The sequence below is a fragment of the Triturus cristatus genome, chromosome 5_2, assembly GCF_964204655.1.
Source record: "Triturus cristatus chromosome 5_2, aTriCri1.1, whole genome shotgun sequence".
Classification (NCBI taxonomy): domain Eukaryota; kingdom Metazoa; phylum Chordata; class Amphibia; order Caudata; family Salamandridae; genus Triturus; species Triturus cristatus.
The window spans coordinates 504953161-504972063 of record NC_140588.1 but is presented as its reverse complement, the minus strand read 5'-3'; the positions used below and the strand labels follow the sequence as shown (position 1 = coordinate 504972063).

At 42.6% G+C, this 18903-nt stretch overlaps 2 protein-coding genes across 13 annotated transcripts in view; one reads left to right on the top strand and one right to left on the bottom strand.

Moving 5' to 3' along the window:
* Window positions 1–18903, bottom strand: part of PDE1C (phosphodiesterase 1C) — a 1636609-nt gene that overhangs the window by 750835 nt on the left and 866871 nt on the right. Inside the window, exon 1 of one of the 11 annotated variants that reach the window (XM_085607520.1) lies at window positions 8047–8203. The exons of the other annotated variants lie outside the window; for them this stretch is intronic. Coding sequence (XP_085463646.1) covers window positions 8047–8162 — 116 coding nt within the window. The 5' untranslated portion in view covers window positions 8163–8203. Of the gene's footprint in view, window positions 1–8046; window positions 8204–18903 lie in introns of those variants that run through there. 11 annotated transcript variants of the gene reach the window in all.
* LOC146823222 (uncharacterized) overlaps window positions 1–18903 on the top strand; it is a 312919-nt gene that overhangs the window by 55422 nt on the left and 238594 nt on the right. The window lies entirely within an intron of this gene.

The window sequence follows — 18903 nt, the reverse complement described above, 5'->3', positions numbered from 1 at the left end:
CACTGGATAGCATCTTTCTGTCCATTCGTCTCCCACTTTTCATTACGGTTTCATTCTTTACACAGGTCCAGCCTCAGGGTTCTCTTTATGTGTTTAGCATGTCAGACAAATACAGTTTAATTAACTAATGGTTTTAACTGGATCAATTTGCAGCGTATGGATTTTTGCACAATGTATTCCCAGCTGTAAATTAAAGGGAATTTCTGCTGGTTAAATAAAATTCCATCTAAAAACCCATAAAAATAATAACTGGAGCTCATAGATACCTAATTAGTCATCTGTATTTTCCACCAAGGTTGAGGCCAGATAAATTCATTTCTGATATAGATTCTAAACTATTTTTTCCTGCCTGTGACTTACTCATGGAGGACAACGCTTTCAACCTCAGCCTATGAACTTGGCTTTCTGTTCTTGAGACAATCCGCTAAACACGATGGCCTTCTTTATGAGAGCCCCATAATGTCCCATGGGGCCGGGAACCAATCAGGAATTATTTCGTCAGTGGAATTTCAGACGACCTCTAGTGTGCCCCCTAGACATTTCAGCTACTGAAAACAGCATACATTTTTGGGTTAATATGCAGGGGACAATGGGGAATTACTGGGGATCTGGACGCAGAGGTAGCAACTCTCCAATAATCCCTTTCCCCCCAGGGATTCTAAGGTCGTACCCAGACTCCCCAATAATTGTGCAGTCCCAGAGTTTACAGGATACAGTGTGTCATTAACTTCAGTGTTGTGGAATTAAAATCCCTTCATTCACAGACATTGTAATGGGGCCCTAAATCACAATGAGAAACTTGAGCAATTTATTCTGTTATTGATTTTTCTAGTTTGAATTTGTGCTATTTTTGACAGTCCATGTGATATGTTCTTGCTCAGAGTAAATATGCTGTGGGGACCAACAAGTATGGCACCACAGTTGACTTCCCTAAGTGTATATTGGATTGAATATGCTTCATGATTGCATTCTGCAAACCAGTACCAACATAGCACATAATTTCATCCTTGCATTGTATGTGTCTGAACTTTGAAACATCTGAGGCGCGGATACATTGTGACATTTCAGACTCAAATATTAACACAGGATCAAAAAGTTAATGAGCACATGGAGTCAAGACAGTGTGATTGATATCATTCAAGTACAGTGGGATAATTTATACCACATGGCTACTTGGTTGTAAACATGCACTAGAAATAATTAAGAGATTAAATAAAAAAAAATGCCTCATTACGAGCAAAGGATTCTGCTATGAAAGAGCGTATTTACATAAATTAGAACTGGATAATGCTTTGTAAACAAACTGCGAATCAAACGACATGATTTTAAAGAATTAATTCATGTCATTGCTCAATTGTGTTCATTTGGAATTCACTGGCACTACAGAAACATTCTTTCAGTAATTATTCAATCTAAACCATTTTAAATGATTCAGTCTTTGGGTATGTGCTCTTGTTCACCACAGTCAGTGAGCTAGGGGTGTGCTGTAAGACTAATTAATGGCACTGACATGGCAAAACGCTGCTTAAAGTAAACACGATTTAGGCTATGAGAGGATGTTCAGGCCTAGAAGCATACCAGAACCCTTGAAGAGGCCATCCTTTACAATGTTGCTTTATCTCATGATGCCTGCTTGGATTTTTTTTTTAGATCTATTGTGACGTCGTTTGCTGATTGGACCCTTTAAAGCCAAAGGGAGGATTTACAAAGCTCTTTCAATGAGCACATGTCACTTATTCCGGGCTGAGGTTTTGTTACACCTGAATGTCCAGGCCAGGTTCACAAAGCATTTTCTGTGAGTAGGTGTCCCTTACACCTGGTCTGGATGTGACTTACTCTTAAATTTACAGAAGAACGACATACTCATGGTTTCCATAAATAAAAAGTTCTTACTCCATAAACGAATCACGAAAAATGCTTCAACAATCAAGACTGGATAACCAAGTGCAGCTCACACTAAAGACAGTAGTGAGCCACCATTACTGTTAGGAAAAAGCATCCATCAGTTTTCACTGAAGCATAAAACAGGCATTGAGGGCAAGCCATCCTACAGTATGAACTTAGGCATCATGACATTTTGTGTCGTAGACATGTGGCTTAGGGTTCTCGTATCATGCTCAGCCACGGTTCCTCTTCCATTTTGCTACAAGCCGTTACCAGGCTCTTACAGTCATTTCACAAAGGCCACAAAAGAGTTATTTTTAACAAAAGTGTAAGAGTTGTCACTTCACAGGTAGTGTGTGAAGATTTGCACATTGATTTAGTACTGCAGTAATGGGTGTTGCAGAGTGTAATGATATAATTAATCTACGTTCATCCACCATCAACGTTGGTGCACTGGGAAGTCTGTTGTCCCTTTGTAACATGCCCAGGGAAGCTTTGCATTTCATGATGGCATTGAGTTTCTGAAACCCTTCCAAGGGCCAGTCGTGACAAGAGCATTAAAAGTGGTATTCTAGGATTGAAATTTGCCTCAGTATATGTAGTGCCCGCAGAGACATCTGCAAAACATGGAGACAAGCCAACCTGGGGGTTGTCCCGTAACAACAGTCTCTTATTGAATACATTTCTAGGCAGAAATCATCCTCCTCCTGCTTTGATGTGGCTCAGGAACTCAAGCATGGAGCAAAGAGCCATGATGCTAAAGCAATACACATTCACACCGTATACACTTAGAGCCCATCCATTCAACTGTAAATAGCTAGGTTATATACAAGATGTTAAAGTGTATTCTGACAAATGGATGACTCTTAGCTTTGCAAGAATTTCTCTTTCAAGAAATGTTTTTCATTCATGGACAGCAATGAATGAAAGCAAAAGAGGAGGTGCAATTCTTAATAGGGATAACATGTTTGTTTAATATTATTGCTTTGTGCGATTTTGAGAAAAATGTTATTAATTAATTTCGTCGATGTCTAGTTCACCTCAATATTATTTTTAAGAATGTAATAGAATTTGGTTAAAATGCTCTCCAAATTCAACCTGATTAAATAGGTTATATGGAAACAGTTCTAGTTTAGGCCTGGACCAGAAGGCTGCGCTGATTGAGAAGCAATTTTTCTATGCTGCATAATACTAATAACGTACTACTTTGGCATTATAAATTTTGTACTAATGATTTACAACATAATATTTTAGTCAAAAATGTGTCCAAGGTGCAAAGTAAAATAGATGATCTACTTCACATTTCCAAGGGATCTCTTATGTAGCAGGCAGAAGAGAATGAAAAACTTGCCCGAATTCTGAAAGTAATTCTCGCTGCATAGGGTACTTGCATGAATAGCTATCACAGACAGCATGCAACAAGTGGGCAAACAGAGGTCCTGTTCTTTAAGAAGGCATTCGTACCACAGCACATAAATATATCAAGTAAACAGACATTGAGTAAAGCTATTTTAAGTTGTTGGAAAGATTGACAACATTACATAAAACATATCTATCAGTGTTGTTTGAAATTGCTGCTAATTAAAGCTCTTTGAGGCATTTGAATTGGTTGTGCAAAATGTTATTTATGTGAATACCACTGATATCAAACATAGTTGTCAAGAGTACATTGTGCAATGTTATGCTAACATATGTGCAATTTACTGCTTACAAATTAAAATATGATCAAAAGCATTTACTGCTGAGCAATTCAAATATTGCAGGCAAAAATCAGCTTATGTCATATAGCTGGATGTACCAACAAATCCAAATACGACAAAAACAATTGTTTTTGTGTATCACTGCCTCCGGGGTTTATCATAAAAAATGGGTGCTCGCTCAACATGACCTTGAGATTCATATAACCAGCGACGTAGGAAGGGGGGGTGCGGTGGGTGCGGGCCACCCCGGGTATCATCACTGAGGTGGAGAGCATATGGATAAGGAAGGGGAGGGGGTGTTTCTTTCCGCCGAAGTCTGTCTCTGCAGTTTGTACTCGAGGGGGGGTGACAAGAAATGTTCCGCACCGGATACCACCTGACCTTGCTGCGCCACTGCATATAACGCTGTTAATAATGGGAACTGGATGGTTGCACTGCCCAGAAGATTTAGTTAATGGACAGATTAATGTATTTTCAATTATATACTAGTACTTTAAGACTTGCCTTAAGATATTAATGTTGATTAATCGGAAACAATTACATATAAGATTGACTGATGCTCACTGTAATTCTCTGGTACCTGACTGATACCATTATCTAGACCTTTAGTAACTTTTGCTAACTAATAACTGTAAGACAGAAAAGTAAAATCATCAACTCCAACAAGGCTTTGCAGTCTCATTGAGGAAAAGTGGCAAAGTGCCCTGGTATGATGAGCAATAGAGATACTGTCAGATAGACACAATTGGATTTAAAAACAGGGTTCGATTTCCTTAATTACAGGCATATGTTAACATACATTTGTCTATTATGCCAATATTTTCCTGTCGGGTAGTGTTTTCTTATATTTGGTTGATTCATTTGCAAAACGTAACAGGCAATCAAAGCATGTTTATCAGTTAAATAAGTATGGAAATATACAATTTTACGACTCCATTTATTCTCAAAACATAAAATAAATATGGATCAATAACAATAAAATGGCCAGAAAATAAATATTACTAAATACAGATGGAAATGTTAAAAAAGATAAATACCATAAAACTGGGTGCCCTAATTTTAACCAATGTAATTGTAAAAACCCTAAGAGTAACCCTTTGATATGCAATGCTGCAACAAGAAACACCAACAGTGACGGGGTTATGTCTGGGAGTACAAATTTCCAGCAACTACTGCTAAACTTTCAAGCGATTTGTGTATGTTTCATTTTAATATTGTGTACTTGTCGACCAAACATTTAACACGCCACACTTGCTATGTTTTTCCCACATTGGGAGTAACAAGCTAGTTAGACACTTAGGGCCTCATTACGAACCTGGCAGTCAGACCAACAGGCAGTAGTGCCACTATCGTATGTAAGCCTGAAGACGATGCCACCGTGGAGCACCACCTTTAATGTCGTGCGCGCACTGTTACCAAACACCATGTTGTGTATGGTACACAGTGCATGCATGACAGTGCATGCAGAGAGGGGCACAACATGTGCCCCCATGCACTAGGCTCCCTGGCAAAATCGCCTGAGGCTACTGTTTTAGGCCCCTTCTCTGCTTTTCAGACAACCTTTTTAATGACAACGTTCCCGCCATGAAAAGATTGTCGGAAAGGGAACTTGAAATCCCGACGGCAGTGACTGTCTCAGCACCGCCACCATACCTCGCATCTTTGCAGACCACTGCCACCGTGGAATCCATGATCCCGTCAGTGTCTGCGGTGTTGAGACAGGCCGACTACCCCACTCCAAATCGGGCGGTGGGACCAACTGACATGCGGTGGTTGGACCACCACGGACAGTTGCGCAGACTGCGAGGCCCATAATTAGGCTCTTAATTCCACTTATAAAATGCTAGTGTTGCAAGTAAAACTAATCTAGATCCAAATTCAAAAAGTAATGGCTTGCTCAACGTTTATTCAAGCTTTCTTTTAGTACTGTTGGCTAGTGGACCCCAGGAAGCTTGAGCTTTCAGCTGTTTTTGTGAGTACCACTTCTAATGGTTTAATAAGCAATTCAATATATAGCATCCTAAAGGCTTAAATGAACCAAAAGTGTGCAATAAATTTGAAATCATTTCAAACAAGGCACCCTAGAATGTATATTGTGCGGTCCCCATATGGAGCCACATTATGCTGTGAAGTGAAACATGGCTGTTTGATTAGTCCAAAAACGGTGCTATGTTTATTATTAAAAAGGAAGCATCATATAGCAATCACAACACATATACAAACTCCACAATACTTTAGAGAACCCTGCGCTTGAAATCAGTGGCTTACAGAAAGCAAGCTGCTGTGCGGACCTGGCCTAGCAGTTCGGGCTAGACTGTTCCCATTGGGCACAGGGTCAAGGCTGATTTGCATATGGCTGGGTCCAAACTGGAATGGCATGGTGAGCAAAAAAACGATGGATTTAGGCCCAGATCTCTGTACTGGGGTGAATGTATGACATTGTTCTGCATTCTGTCCATCAATTGTTCTTTTTGCATTTGTCACCCCGAATGGGACGGGTATAATCAGACGTGGGTCCCGTGCTCTCCATGCCACTGGAGTCAAGCTATCCTGACTGATGAGGGCTGAAAGCCCAAAACCGGTCCTAGGATGCTTGTTTCCAGTTCAGGGCGGACCTGGCCTAGCAGTTCGGGCTGGACTGTTCCCGTTGGGCAAAAGGTCAGGACTGATTTGCATATGGCTGGGTCCAAACTGGAATGTCATGGTGAGCAAAAAAACGATGGATTTAGGCCCAGATCTCTGTACTGGGGTGAATATATGACATTGTTCTGCATTCTGTCCATCAATTGTTCTTTGTGCTTAATTTGAGCCGGTTGCTGCAGTGAGGCCATCTCCCCATTTTTGAGGAAGGCACTTATGTTTCCTCAAAAGACTTTGACCCAGCGCGAAAGAAAGAAAACACAAAAGGGAAAAAAAAGCAGGAAGAAAAAGATGAAAAAACAGTGACAAAGGTAAAAAGCAGGGATGGAATTACAACCTGCAGGAGTGAGATAAAGGGCCAGGGAGTGTCTGATAGTGGAATAGAGGCATGAAGTGGAATCAAGACTATGTATCCTCTGTATTCAGTACCTCAACCTTCCCTTGTGCGGTCCGTGGTCTTCTTATCAAACTTTAGGCCCTGGCATCTATTCTTTTACAAATTAGACACTGCCAAGCTGGCTCCCTGTGCCTTCAATATGCTTCAGCATCCTGGCACTTACATCCAACCACACATTATTACATTTAAATATCTATGTTAAAGTGATTTGCAATTCATAAATACCTCAGAAGGGATTTGTGATTTCAGAGAACAGATGTGTCAATCATGTCACCAGGATACCTTTGAAAAGCATAATCATTTAATACAATAGGAAACGTGCAGTACTTTGGATAAACCCATAACACCACTAAGCATACATCATTTAGATTCAAATGGATATGCATTAGATTCAGCTATTCTATTTTATTCTAGCTGTCTTATAAAGCACACAGCTGCCCCAAGAGACCTCGCGGCACTGAGAAATTCACACCTGCAGGACCAACGCAAGTAATGCTGAAATTAGAATAGATGGGTCTTTAGAATTTTCCTGAAGGACGTTTCTAACTGCCTTAAACTTAGTTTGAATACAAATGCACATCCTCATATTATTTCTCCGAAAACATCATTACCGCACAGTGCCCCACTGTAACTGAGGGTGAATGCATGTAGTCATGATTGTGCTACAGTTGAGCAACTGGAATGAACAAGAACAACAACTTCTGCTACCACCTCAAAACTCTGAACCATGTAAGGACATTTGCTATACTCATTGGAATTGGTGTACAGAGTCATGGTGTAAAGTGGTGCTTAGTGTGGGGTCAGTTTTTCCAGATTTCTATGCAAATGGAAACACATACGTTTTTAAACGTATTCTACTAATTCCAATAAAATAAGAAAGTACGTTCTCATTTTAAATTAAATCATCCCCTAAATGGGATACACCAACAGGTTAGCGTCCTCAATTTTAAATTAAAATAATTACAGCTAAAAATACATATGTTATTGTCTGATCAATAAAACCTCAGGCTTAGAAGGACAGCTTAGATTTTTTTTTTAAAATGCCACGAATAAATATGAAGAAATTCTGGAATTCCATGACCTTCAAATAAAATTCCTTTCTTAGAAATGCAAGTTCCCTCTTACACACCAAACTGGTGTTTGGTATGTTACTCAAGTTTATAGAAATATTTTGCTAAATTGTTAAACAAAGTACATATACAGTGTGAGAGTCTGGGGGAAAAAGGGCACGAATTCCAAACGGGCAGAGCTTGTCAGTTCACCGTTACTTTTAAACTTGATGAAAATGAGGAACAGTTCTCAAGCCAACATAAAGTATATGGTCCCCAGAAGAATAAAAAAATAAACTGCAGAATCTTCTTACTCGCCTTTTGGTGGTTGAAAGTGCGTGCGCCTGAAATTTGAGGTGGGAAATTAAGAACTTACTGGCTTTCTGCTGTCTTCACTGCCAGCAATGAATTCACGTGAAGAGAAGTCCCCTCTGCCGCCGGGCTGTCAGTCTTCCCCCGGGAGCTGGAACGGATACCTTTGGTACACTCCATGACCGGAGTGAAGTGCGGAATGAACAGCGACTTTCGCTCAGGTTCCCGGGCTCTTGTGCAACTCTCCCATTACATCCCTTTCACAGGTGTGCGCAGCTGGTTACTATAGCAGCTGCCGCGTGCCAGGTATTCTTTGCCTCGTCAGACGCCATTACTAAGAGGCAGGCCCCTTCACTGAACTCGATGGCTCTGTTCAGCACAGTGTCATTTTGCCTATGACAAACGCCCTTCTACCTCGCAGTTACCACAGCATACACTGCTATTAAACGAACGACAGGTCACAAATGCTTTGCTGACAGAAGAGGTTACCGAGAAACATCATAACGCAGCACCCGACTAGCAGATCACGCCATCTGCTCCTATTTTTTTTATTTTTTGAAACGAGAACATTTGGTGCACTGCATTAATGTGACCTTTAATATCCTCTTGCTTGCAGGAATCCGGCCACTTATTTTCCATCCACCGCCATTAGTTTACTCCAATCAGCCATGACCAGTGCAGCATTCCTCCAAAGTGCAAATAGTATCTGATACACCATGTGGTATTGCCATTTGCGATATTTATATGAATTATACACACACACACACACAACACACATGCACACACATATTCCATGTAAACAAGTTTAAAGTAGAGTTAAACACTAACATTTAAAAACAAACACAGAAATTCACCAGTTATAGTTTATTTAGCTAAGTATAAGTTGCGCTTCGCCATGCACTACACATGATCTCACATATTACATTACCTATGATATGTTAAATGACATCATTGACGACCACAAAGTGATATCTGTGTAGAAAATGGTGTAATGATATAGACAGACACCTACAGTCTTGTCAGAATGGGGACTTGGAGGGCAGCCAACCGCAGAGAGGCCTGCCCCCTGGGTGGTTTGGGGAAGTGCAGCAGTGCAGGAGACTGCTCAGGGGTTTGTGCTCTTTTTGAGTTACTTTTGTAGCCCAACATAGATTTCGCCCTCCATTTTACGGTATCATCCAGCATTTTGTCTTGGTTACACGGTGGCTTTTAACTGAGGAGTAGCGCTTTTTGTCTGCCCCTTTCCTCTCCCCTTATATAAGGCTTTGTGTGGAGTTTTTTCAGCCTTGTTTCACCGTTGAGGGGTTGGCACATTTTGTTGCTTACAGGTGCGCAAGGAAAGCTATTTGGTTAGGTTGTCGCTTGATTCAGGTGCACAGGCGATTGGCTGAGAAGCTGCCAGGATTTATTGAAGTTTATTGTTGTTGTCTGCAGCAGTTCAGGCTGAAGGAGAACGGGTAGACAAGTTCAAGCCTGGACGACCTGGGAATTTCAGGGTAAGGTAGGAAGTTGAATGGGTTCAAAAGCTAATACGGGGTAGAAAAAAAAGGGTAGGGATTTTAGAGGTCTCTGGTACAGTTGACCAGCCCTGGTGCAAGTATTCTATTGATGATTTAAGTTGTATAGGGCGGAGGGATATTTTAGGGGTAGAGGGTAGCTTATCATAGGTATATATGTATGGTGAGGTTATAGTTTTGGGAAAGGCCCAGGTTATGCTGTAATGTGCACTGGTTTTTCACACAAGCCTGGTGTCAGTGGTCTGGGCTGCTCCCCTCTTCCCCAATCTTTTCTGGGGCTTAGGTCATAAATGCAATTCGGGGCTCTTCTCTGGTTTTAGGGTGACACCTTGGACAGCTAAGGTTACCGGTACCTGCCTTACCAAGAATTCATTGAAATCATCTTTTTGGTGTTTTTGTACTTCAAGCTGTCCAATGTGCCAGTACCACAGTTTGTATATGTGTGCGCGCTTGCTTAATTGTTTCAGTATGTAGATTAAGTATTAAGTATTTAAAATGTCATGGCATCATAAGAACAGTTAAGGTGATCTTTATGGTTCTTAATTAAAGCCATGCAGAAGGTACAAGATAGACAAGATAGGGGAAAATAACACATTTGGAACACAATGCAAGAACCAAGCAGGCGAGGAAAAATAGGGCAGAATACTAAACTGTGAGGCTATGTCAATACAGGATTCTGGTGGGTTTTCATGAAGTGTCCTCAGATGCGTACGTTCAAGGGCGCCCAGGTTATGAGTAGTCGGGTAGGCTAAGCCTGCTTTTGTGATACATATATTAATTTATAAGTGAAGAATGGGGCCGTGAAAAGAGCAATGTATTGGTCAAATATCTCCAGCTGCTCCCTACTTGTGTCGACCCTGGACATCCACCCGTTACTAATAACTAAAACTTCACAACCCATTTTAAAATGGTCAGAAGGAGAAAACATTGCCTTCGACTGGCTATTTATTCGAACCCACCTAGCCTTTGAAAGTTGTGAAGTCCCTAGAGTGCTGCATTGGCCACCACAGCTCTTTGCATCTTTTGTGCACCAACAGTCATGCCTGATTTATTAACAGCCTCGTCTGCGTTCTTTGACTAATGGAAGGCGACGCGCCGCATTTGGACAGCTCGCTAGCTATTTGGAATATTTCATTATGCAAATCATAAAGCCTTTGCAAATGGCCGAGTTTGATTAAAGAGAGCGTCAGAATGCCAGCGTTTGTATAAACGAGCCTCTGGGTTATGGCATTCACAAATGTACAACCTGGGCTTCGCCGCACTTTCTCATTGGAGCACGCCACCTGCTCGAGCCAGAGTACAGCCATTTATTACTGGGAGACCTTCCTTCTGACATCACACCACTTACAGCCGCTTGGCAAAACAGAGCTGCTCTATTTTTTTTTAATCATGAATGCATATGCGAACTACATTTTTTATCATGGTTAACAGTACAGATATAATTTGCCACACAGAAGAAGTTTTCAGAGATGGGCCATTATGAAACGACCTGAACAACCCATCCATATTCTCTCACCATTCCATGCATCAACCAATCAGAATATGTTAACTTAAATGAACCGTATCCAGATGCATATAGCACTGCAGAAGAGCCACATAATGGGCAAAGAATCCTCAAACAATAGCTACCTGCAGCCAAGCATGACAAATGTGTGCACACCCCAGCAGAATAACACAAAAGGCAATACTATCTGGTACTTCATCCATTGACCGAATACTACACACAGATGCAAAAGAGGATCTAGCGAGTCCATATTTAATAGTATCAAACACTACATACTACACAAGTCAAGTCTAACCTCACCAACTGCTATTTAATATGATTGACCTCTAAACTGTACGAAACACATCCACATTCAATGTCCATAGACATGCTTCACAACGGCCAATAAATAGGCCAGAAATGCAAAGTCCCCAAAGATGATGAAACCTCTACGGGGTAATAACGCGTTATATAATTGGCCGTAACATTATATGGCATAAAACATGGGAGTTGTCTCAAACATGGTTCCCATGACAGTGAGAGGCCCTAATATGACGGCAGTACCGCTGCTGCACCGCCAAGCACATTAGGAGTTTCCTCACCGCCATAAGGCAGCCATTAAAACTGTGGAGGTGAGGAAACAAGGGGGGTCCTTCAGGGCTCCCTGTTTCCTCAGGTCCATGGGGTGCCTGCAGGTGGGCACATGTTGGGCCCCCCGTGTGCATCACCCCCTTTCCTGCACAGCATGTACTGCACAGTCAATGCCGTGCAGAAATGGCCTATGGCGCTACCTTTGCGGTGCCTCTTTAATGGGTACCGCTGTGGGACCGCCAAAGCACCGCCTGCCAGACACGAGGAAATGCGTATTCTCGAGGGCAGTGTCAGTACAGATTTGATAGTGTGGGAGCGGGACGCTGACGTGGTGGCCCCCCCCACACCGACGAAGTCCTAATAAGGCCCTTAGACTAATCAATCAAATGTGGCTCTGGCAAAAAACTATAACTGTTCTGAAAGTTATGTATCCTAAATAGTTAAAAAGAAAATCTGACTTTAACGATGATATGGATTTTTTAATAGGAAAAGTTTCTGAACTTCTTCTGTAGCTGTTTCCTAGCGGATAGTGCAGAAATAGTGATTTAATCTGCTTTCCTAGTATTTCCTATGGGAACAGCTAAACTCAATACAACAATAATAGCTTTTGATGATTTACTCAATGTAGGTACATGTTAACATTAATTTAGACATGTACCACTTTTAAGCACTATTCCTCCAATCTTATGGGCACTAACACGATTTGATGGGTGACTTATTACGTGCTTAGAAGCAGGATTCTAGGTCTGTAGAGTTTATTTTTACGATTCTGTATGAAAACATGATAGCCTGTAGGCTGCAGTGTACCAGGCCTGAACGGAGGCCTGTGTCATGTTTTCAGGGACATAAAATGGATGGCAGAATGTAGTGCTTCAGTCCACATTTTGAGTTAGTTGTTAGGATCAGAACACATACCGTGGGCACTAATAACAGTTTGATAGTGCTAGAGTTCGAAATTATCAAAATCACCAGCATGTGAAACCCCCCCCCAAAAAAAACTTGGGGTGATCAGCCAAAAAGGGGTCACCCTGTAACCTATTCTTAGGATTCTTGTTTCTCTTTTACATAAGCTCTTCAAACTTATACAACAGATAAATATGCTGATCCGTACACAGTTTCATCATTCGCTTAAATATGATTTTAACGTTTCCCTTCAAACATCTTAATTCCCCTTTGTTACATAAAATAAATTTACAGGCAACTGCCCTTTAAGCTGTCATAGTTCTTTCCTACAATGCATGTCACTTCCAATATCCGTCAATCTCTTCCAAGCATGAAGTTATTTCATATTTGCAATCTGCTTTGGCACACCTTAATTTTAATTTACCCTGACTTCACTGACATGTGTTTTACTAATTATTGTTTCAGCAATCTGCCATTTTCAATTTAGGTGAGAATTTGGTCCAGCAAACATTTCCTAATCATCATTAAGGTGGTAACCTAAGGGATTTAATATACTACATTGCTTAATGATGATGCTTAAGAAGAGTCAGTAATGCATTTCTAACTCCATCAGTAAGCCTGCCAAACAAGGTACAAATAGGCTGAGCCCTTGGCAATCACCGCATCTTTTGCTGCACTTGAGTAACAGTCAATACTCTTGAAAAGTTAAACAATGCCCAGAAACTTTGTCTTCAGCATAAATAAACATTGGAATTAAACTAAAAGAGCTGATTTAATAGATTGCACATTTTTCTTTAAAATTACATGGTGATATATGTTTGCTCCTTTTTCACTGTATCACAAGTGACATATTGTGGGCCTGATTACGATGTTGGGCGGACGTGACCGTAGCGGTCTCGGGACCGACCGACCTCCAGTCAGCGTCCCCGTCATGGTTATTACAATGCAACCGCACATGGTGCAGTTGCATACTCCCATTTCTCTATGGGAGCTTCTGCTGCAGCCGTAATCCCGCCGCAGCACAAGTTCCCATAGAGAAATGGGAGTTTCTGTTAATCGTTAAACTGCGTGACAGGCACTGCAGGGAGGCCGTGGAGGAAAGGGGGCCCTGCTAGGAGCCCTTAAAATTGCTTTCTGACCAGCTTTCCATGTCAGAAAGTCCAACATGGAAAGCATGTCGGAAACCATAGTAATCCCGACCACTAAAATGCCATCCTATGGGATTACAGTGAGACCTCAGACTGGCCGATGTGTTCTTTGAGCCCGTCGGAATCCAGCTGGAATGACCAGCTGGTTTTACTCTCAACCGCCCACATTGTAATGCAGAGGTCAAAAGTGAAACCTACGATGTCGGTTGGAAAGCCTCCGACCTGTGGTCAGAGGCTTTCCGACCAACGTCCTAAAATGTTGATGCTAGTTGTATATGTGTTGATGCTAGTTTACATTATTGTATATTGTGAGGAATAGGTTCTGCTCCATTTTATTCCCTTGAATTTTTTATGTTTTGGGCTATCTGGTTTATGAACATCTGCCATGAGTCTCACTACCCGAGTCTCATTCAAGGTAATCTCTGCTACAATGGATTGGGAGTGCTAACCGCCAGTGTCCACTTTTTAAGATATTGTCTGTTGCTGAACACCTAGGGCAAGCGTATCTGGGCTGGTTGGACATGAACACACATGCACACATGTATGGACAAGTGGGGCTGAGCGTATGAGATTGTCTTCTAGTTCAATCTGGTAGCCTGGTATCTCAGTTGACACACCTATTTTATGGTAAATCGCTATCCAAAATGCAAATTTGACTTTAATTTCTGCATATGTTTGCTCTCATTGTGTCAACTCAAGATTAATAATTTTCCTCTGAGTCAGCTCATAGATTTCAGGCTTTAGTTCCCCCGCTGGGTTAAGTTCTTTAATGTACTAGCCAGCCGGAGTATCAAAGGCCACCCAACATAGTAGGGCCATTAGCCAGTATTTAGGTCTGCTGCTAAGAGAGGAGACGGTGTGGATGGATTCTGCATGGTCTAATTACATTTCACACTGCACCGGGCCTGGGAACACTCAATCTTACAGAAACAGAGGAGGGTAGCCAAACTTCTGGAGCCAGTTACAGGAGGAGCTTCCCTTTGAAGTTTTGGAGGAAAAGGATCAGGCAGATGTGGCAGTTAGGGGCAGGGCTTAGACTCTCAGGGACAGCCTTTCAATAGACTACTTGACAAAGCCGTTTTGGAAATTCCCATATTTTCAAAAGTGGTGCAGGACAATAGGGGCAGATTGGTGTGAGGATTTGTCACCCTAGGATTCGGCAGAGGTACCTACTTTCTAGAAATTCTACTTCTACGAATACCCTCTGCACATGGGAAAGAATTTTGAGAATAGCCTGACCTGGGGAAGGCAGAATGCAAAGCTGGAAGAGAACATATACTTGACTCCCTACTGCAAGGATGAATCTAAGTAATTCTTACTTCCGTTGGCACCCAGGCACTAGGCCTGGCTTGTCCAGGGTCAATGGCCCACTACACCCTCAGGGGATAGTAGAGGGATGGGCCTGCTTAGGAGTACCCTGGAGGGCGCCCCGGGATATTCTTTGGACTGGTCCTGCAAGAGTGTGACCTCCAGAACGAGGGGTACACACTTTTGATGATCCAGGTGCTGTGCAAGTGGCTAAAGGAGGCCATGGGACCTGGAGGGTGTAAACAGTGAGGGTACTCTGCCTTAGGGCTTTGGGGATGCTGCTGAAGAAGACCCCAGGCCCAAGCAAGGTAGAACAAGCCCTGAAAGAAGACAGGTCTTCCACAAGAAGGTAGAGCAGTAACCCCAAGCTCCCCAAGGGTTGTGACATTTTAGAGAGCAAGAGGGCATGAAAAAACAGTTATCGTGGCTAGAGCTGGTCACCATGAGCAAAACAGGACCTCTCTGTACCAAACCAGCAAAGATGCCTGATGATCTGAGGACAGGACCAGGTGCCAGAGGTGTCCTCCCACAGTTGGCATTAAATGCCCCTGGTGGCCCAAAGCAAAATAAAATGTCCTTGGGGAGGGCATGTGTGCCTCCCCCTTTATTTTTTGACAAATAAGTAACTCGGGCACCCATATCCCTAGGAACCTAGGAATAAACCACCAGCCTTAGTGCTGCTTCACCTGGAGATGTATTGCCTCCTTGGAATCCCTTCTTCAACTCACCAGGGACCAAAGAAAATAATTTGGTGGGGGAGGTTGTGGTTGTTCATGCAGGTCTTGAGAGGTGGGGTTCCTTGACCACATTGTTTCCGTTTGGTATTATATGCTATCTGATATTATTTGCTCACTGTGTAGTGTTCATGGCCACAGCTGTAAGAAATACTTTTTAAGGGTTTCTACATCAGGGGTTTTAGATGCCTTGAAGGATCATGTCCCGGAAGTGTGGATGACTACATTTTGGAGGTTCAGCAGAGGCTTCCTGGTATGGTCCATAGAACACAGAGTCATGAGCAAGGGAGGTCAGTCTTCACTGGCCGGATCTGTAGGCACAGGGGTCTGGGGATGTCCCTGTTCACTTAGGAAAACACTGGCTGACAAGGGACTGCCTTGGGTGCAGAAAGTGTGATGCCTTGGTGGACTGGGCATTGACTTGCCAACCCCTTGAAGAAAGCTTTCACCAGAAAGGGGGCATGATTTAGTTGGAAAATAATATTCTGTTCCATATTTATATTGTGTATTAAAGGCATCACTGTTTGTTCTTTCCAATTCTCTTGTGTGTGTCTGATTTCCCCCACCATAAATATTCATTTACATGTTTCAGGTCGGTACAGCATAGGCCTGCAGCATAACCATGTGCAGATCAGCTCTCCATCGGCAGCCCTTTTAAGCCAAAGCGTTTGAAGGATGCAAACCATCAAATATTTGTAGCTTATTCTCAGAAGCCAGTCCTCCTCTTTGACTTCAGAATGACAACCTATGGTTGTCATTCCTTATCTTTACTGAGGTTACTTGGTAACCCAAATGTCACAGCTCTGGAATGGCAAAGTATGTGTAACAAAATATGACAGGATTTTTTTCAAATGAAAACTACAGGCGCATATACAAGATAAACAACATGCAATGTGTGAAATCGTTTCAGAGCTGAATCAGGTTTGGGATTCACAAGAGGGTGTGGGTACGGATGGACGTTCACATGCCTGCAGGCAGGTTGGGCGCTGCACAAGAGGGCCAGGCATAATTTACCTCCAAGTTGCAAACCTAAGATTGAAGATCACACACATCACATTAACTCTGAGCAGACACAACGAGGTAGAGACGAAAGAGTGCTTAAAGCAACGAACACAGCACACTCAGCCCCATCAGCTATGCCTCCAAGGACACCTCGTCTGAAGGTCTGCACACAGGTGTTTATTGTCTATTTGCTCCATTTATTTTGGTCTGGTGCTGCAATTGGATGATGTCTGCTGAGTGCAGGCCCCATGGTATTTTGCAAAAGGGTGTTGATTGCCTCTGCTCTCTTCTAGAGTTATGATGACGCAATAGGATGATGCTTGCTCGATGGAAGCACCATTATATTCTTTAGACACGTGTTTATTGTCTCTCTTTATTGAGGGCTGGTGCTGCAATTGGACATCTGCTGAGTGCAGGCCCTATGGCATTCTGCAAAATGGCGTTGCTTTGCTTGCTGCTCTCTTTTAGAGTCCACGATGGTGCGATTGGATGATGCCTGCTCGGTGCAAGCATCATTATATTCTGCAGGCAAGTGTTTATTGTCTCTCTTCTCTCTTTATTGATGCCTGGAGCAGCAATGGGCTCAACTCTCCTGAGTGCAGGACACATGGTATTCTGCAGAAGAGTGTTGATTGCCTGTATTCCCGCCTCTCCGCGCCTAGTACTGCACTTGGACCGTCTGCTAGAAGCCCTATTGCATTCAGCAGCAATGTGTGATTGTCTCTTTCTTCATGGAGGCCGCGCGCTGCAACTGGGTGAACTCTGCTGGATGGAAGCAGCTTGAGCAGATGAAGAAGAGTCTTTCTTGCCTCTGCTCACTCTTTTGAGGCCTACACCACCACAGGAGTTTGTTTATCAGGTTGAGCACTTACCACAGGATATTCTTCTAAAGAGTGTTCCTTACCTCTCAGCACTTTCTATGAAAGATTGCAATTGGATGCAGTCTGCCCTGTCCAAGTACTTTAATATTCTGTTAGAGATCCTCTATTCCTTCTCTACTCCCTTTGTTGATTTTGTATACTGCACTTGGTTTAAATCTGCTGACACGAAGCACCATACTATCACGCCAAGAAGTGCTTATTGCCTCTCTTAGTTCTTTCAGATTCCCGATGTTAAAATTGGATATACAGAACTACTAGCGCAGGGTTTAAGCTTTGCGGTATGCGATGGCGCCCACAGTGTGTACGTAGAAGTCTAAGGCTGAAATAAGAACGGTGCAAATAGGATGAGGGGAAAACAAACCCTAAACCCCTCAAGTAGACCAAAGTCTAAACAGAATAAACATAGGATGCCTATGCACACGTCAACAAATAGTACTGTATAAATACAGATAGTAGTGGAGAGAACAGAAATTCAGACAAAACATCATGAGTCCAACACAGTATATCCTTTTTGGTTTAATATGGTTCCGTTGCCCAGCCAACACGTGTTTCGTCCGTGTGTAAACCCACGACTTCTTCAGGGCATCAGGTGAACAATGAAAATGTGAAAGATCTCTCTGCCGGTTATAATTCCGTCCCGGCTGCGCGGGAAAAATAAGTGAGTACACACTCAGATACGAATAAACGGGTAAGTACCCCAACAGAGTAAGGACCTGTAGGACGAGTACGCCACAATGTACAATGGGATTCTGGTTAGTCAGCCTTCGTATCCGAGTGTGTACTCACTTATTTTTCCCGCGCAGCCGGGACGGAATTATAACCGGCAGAGAGATCTTTCACATTTTCATTGTTCGCCTGATGCCCTGAAGAAGTCGTAGGTTTACACCCGGACGAAACAAGTGTTGGCTGGGCAACGGAACCATATTAAACCAAAAAGGATATACGTTGTTGGACTCATGAAGTTTTGTCAGAATTTCTGTTCTCTCCACTACTATCTGTATTTATACAGTACTATTTGTTGACGTGTGCATAGGCATCCTATGTTTAAAATTGGATATGCCTCCTAGTTGCAAGCACCATGGTATTCTACAGAAGGGGGTCTGTTGGCTCTCTGATCTCTTTATTAATGACCTGATACTGCAACTGGTTAAAAGCTGCTTGGTGGATATTCTGCAAGCGAGGGTGGTTTCCTCTCTAATATCTTTATTGAGATCTGATACTCCGATTGGTGGTCTGCTGGGCGAAGCACCACTGTTCTGCAGAAGGCCATGTACACTGTCTCCAAGCTCCCTTTATTGAGGCCTGACACTGCAGTTGGAAGACGTCTGCTGTGTGGCAGCAGCACAATCATCTG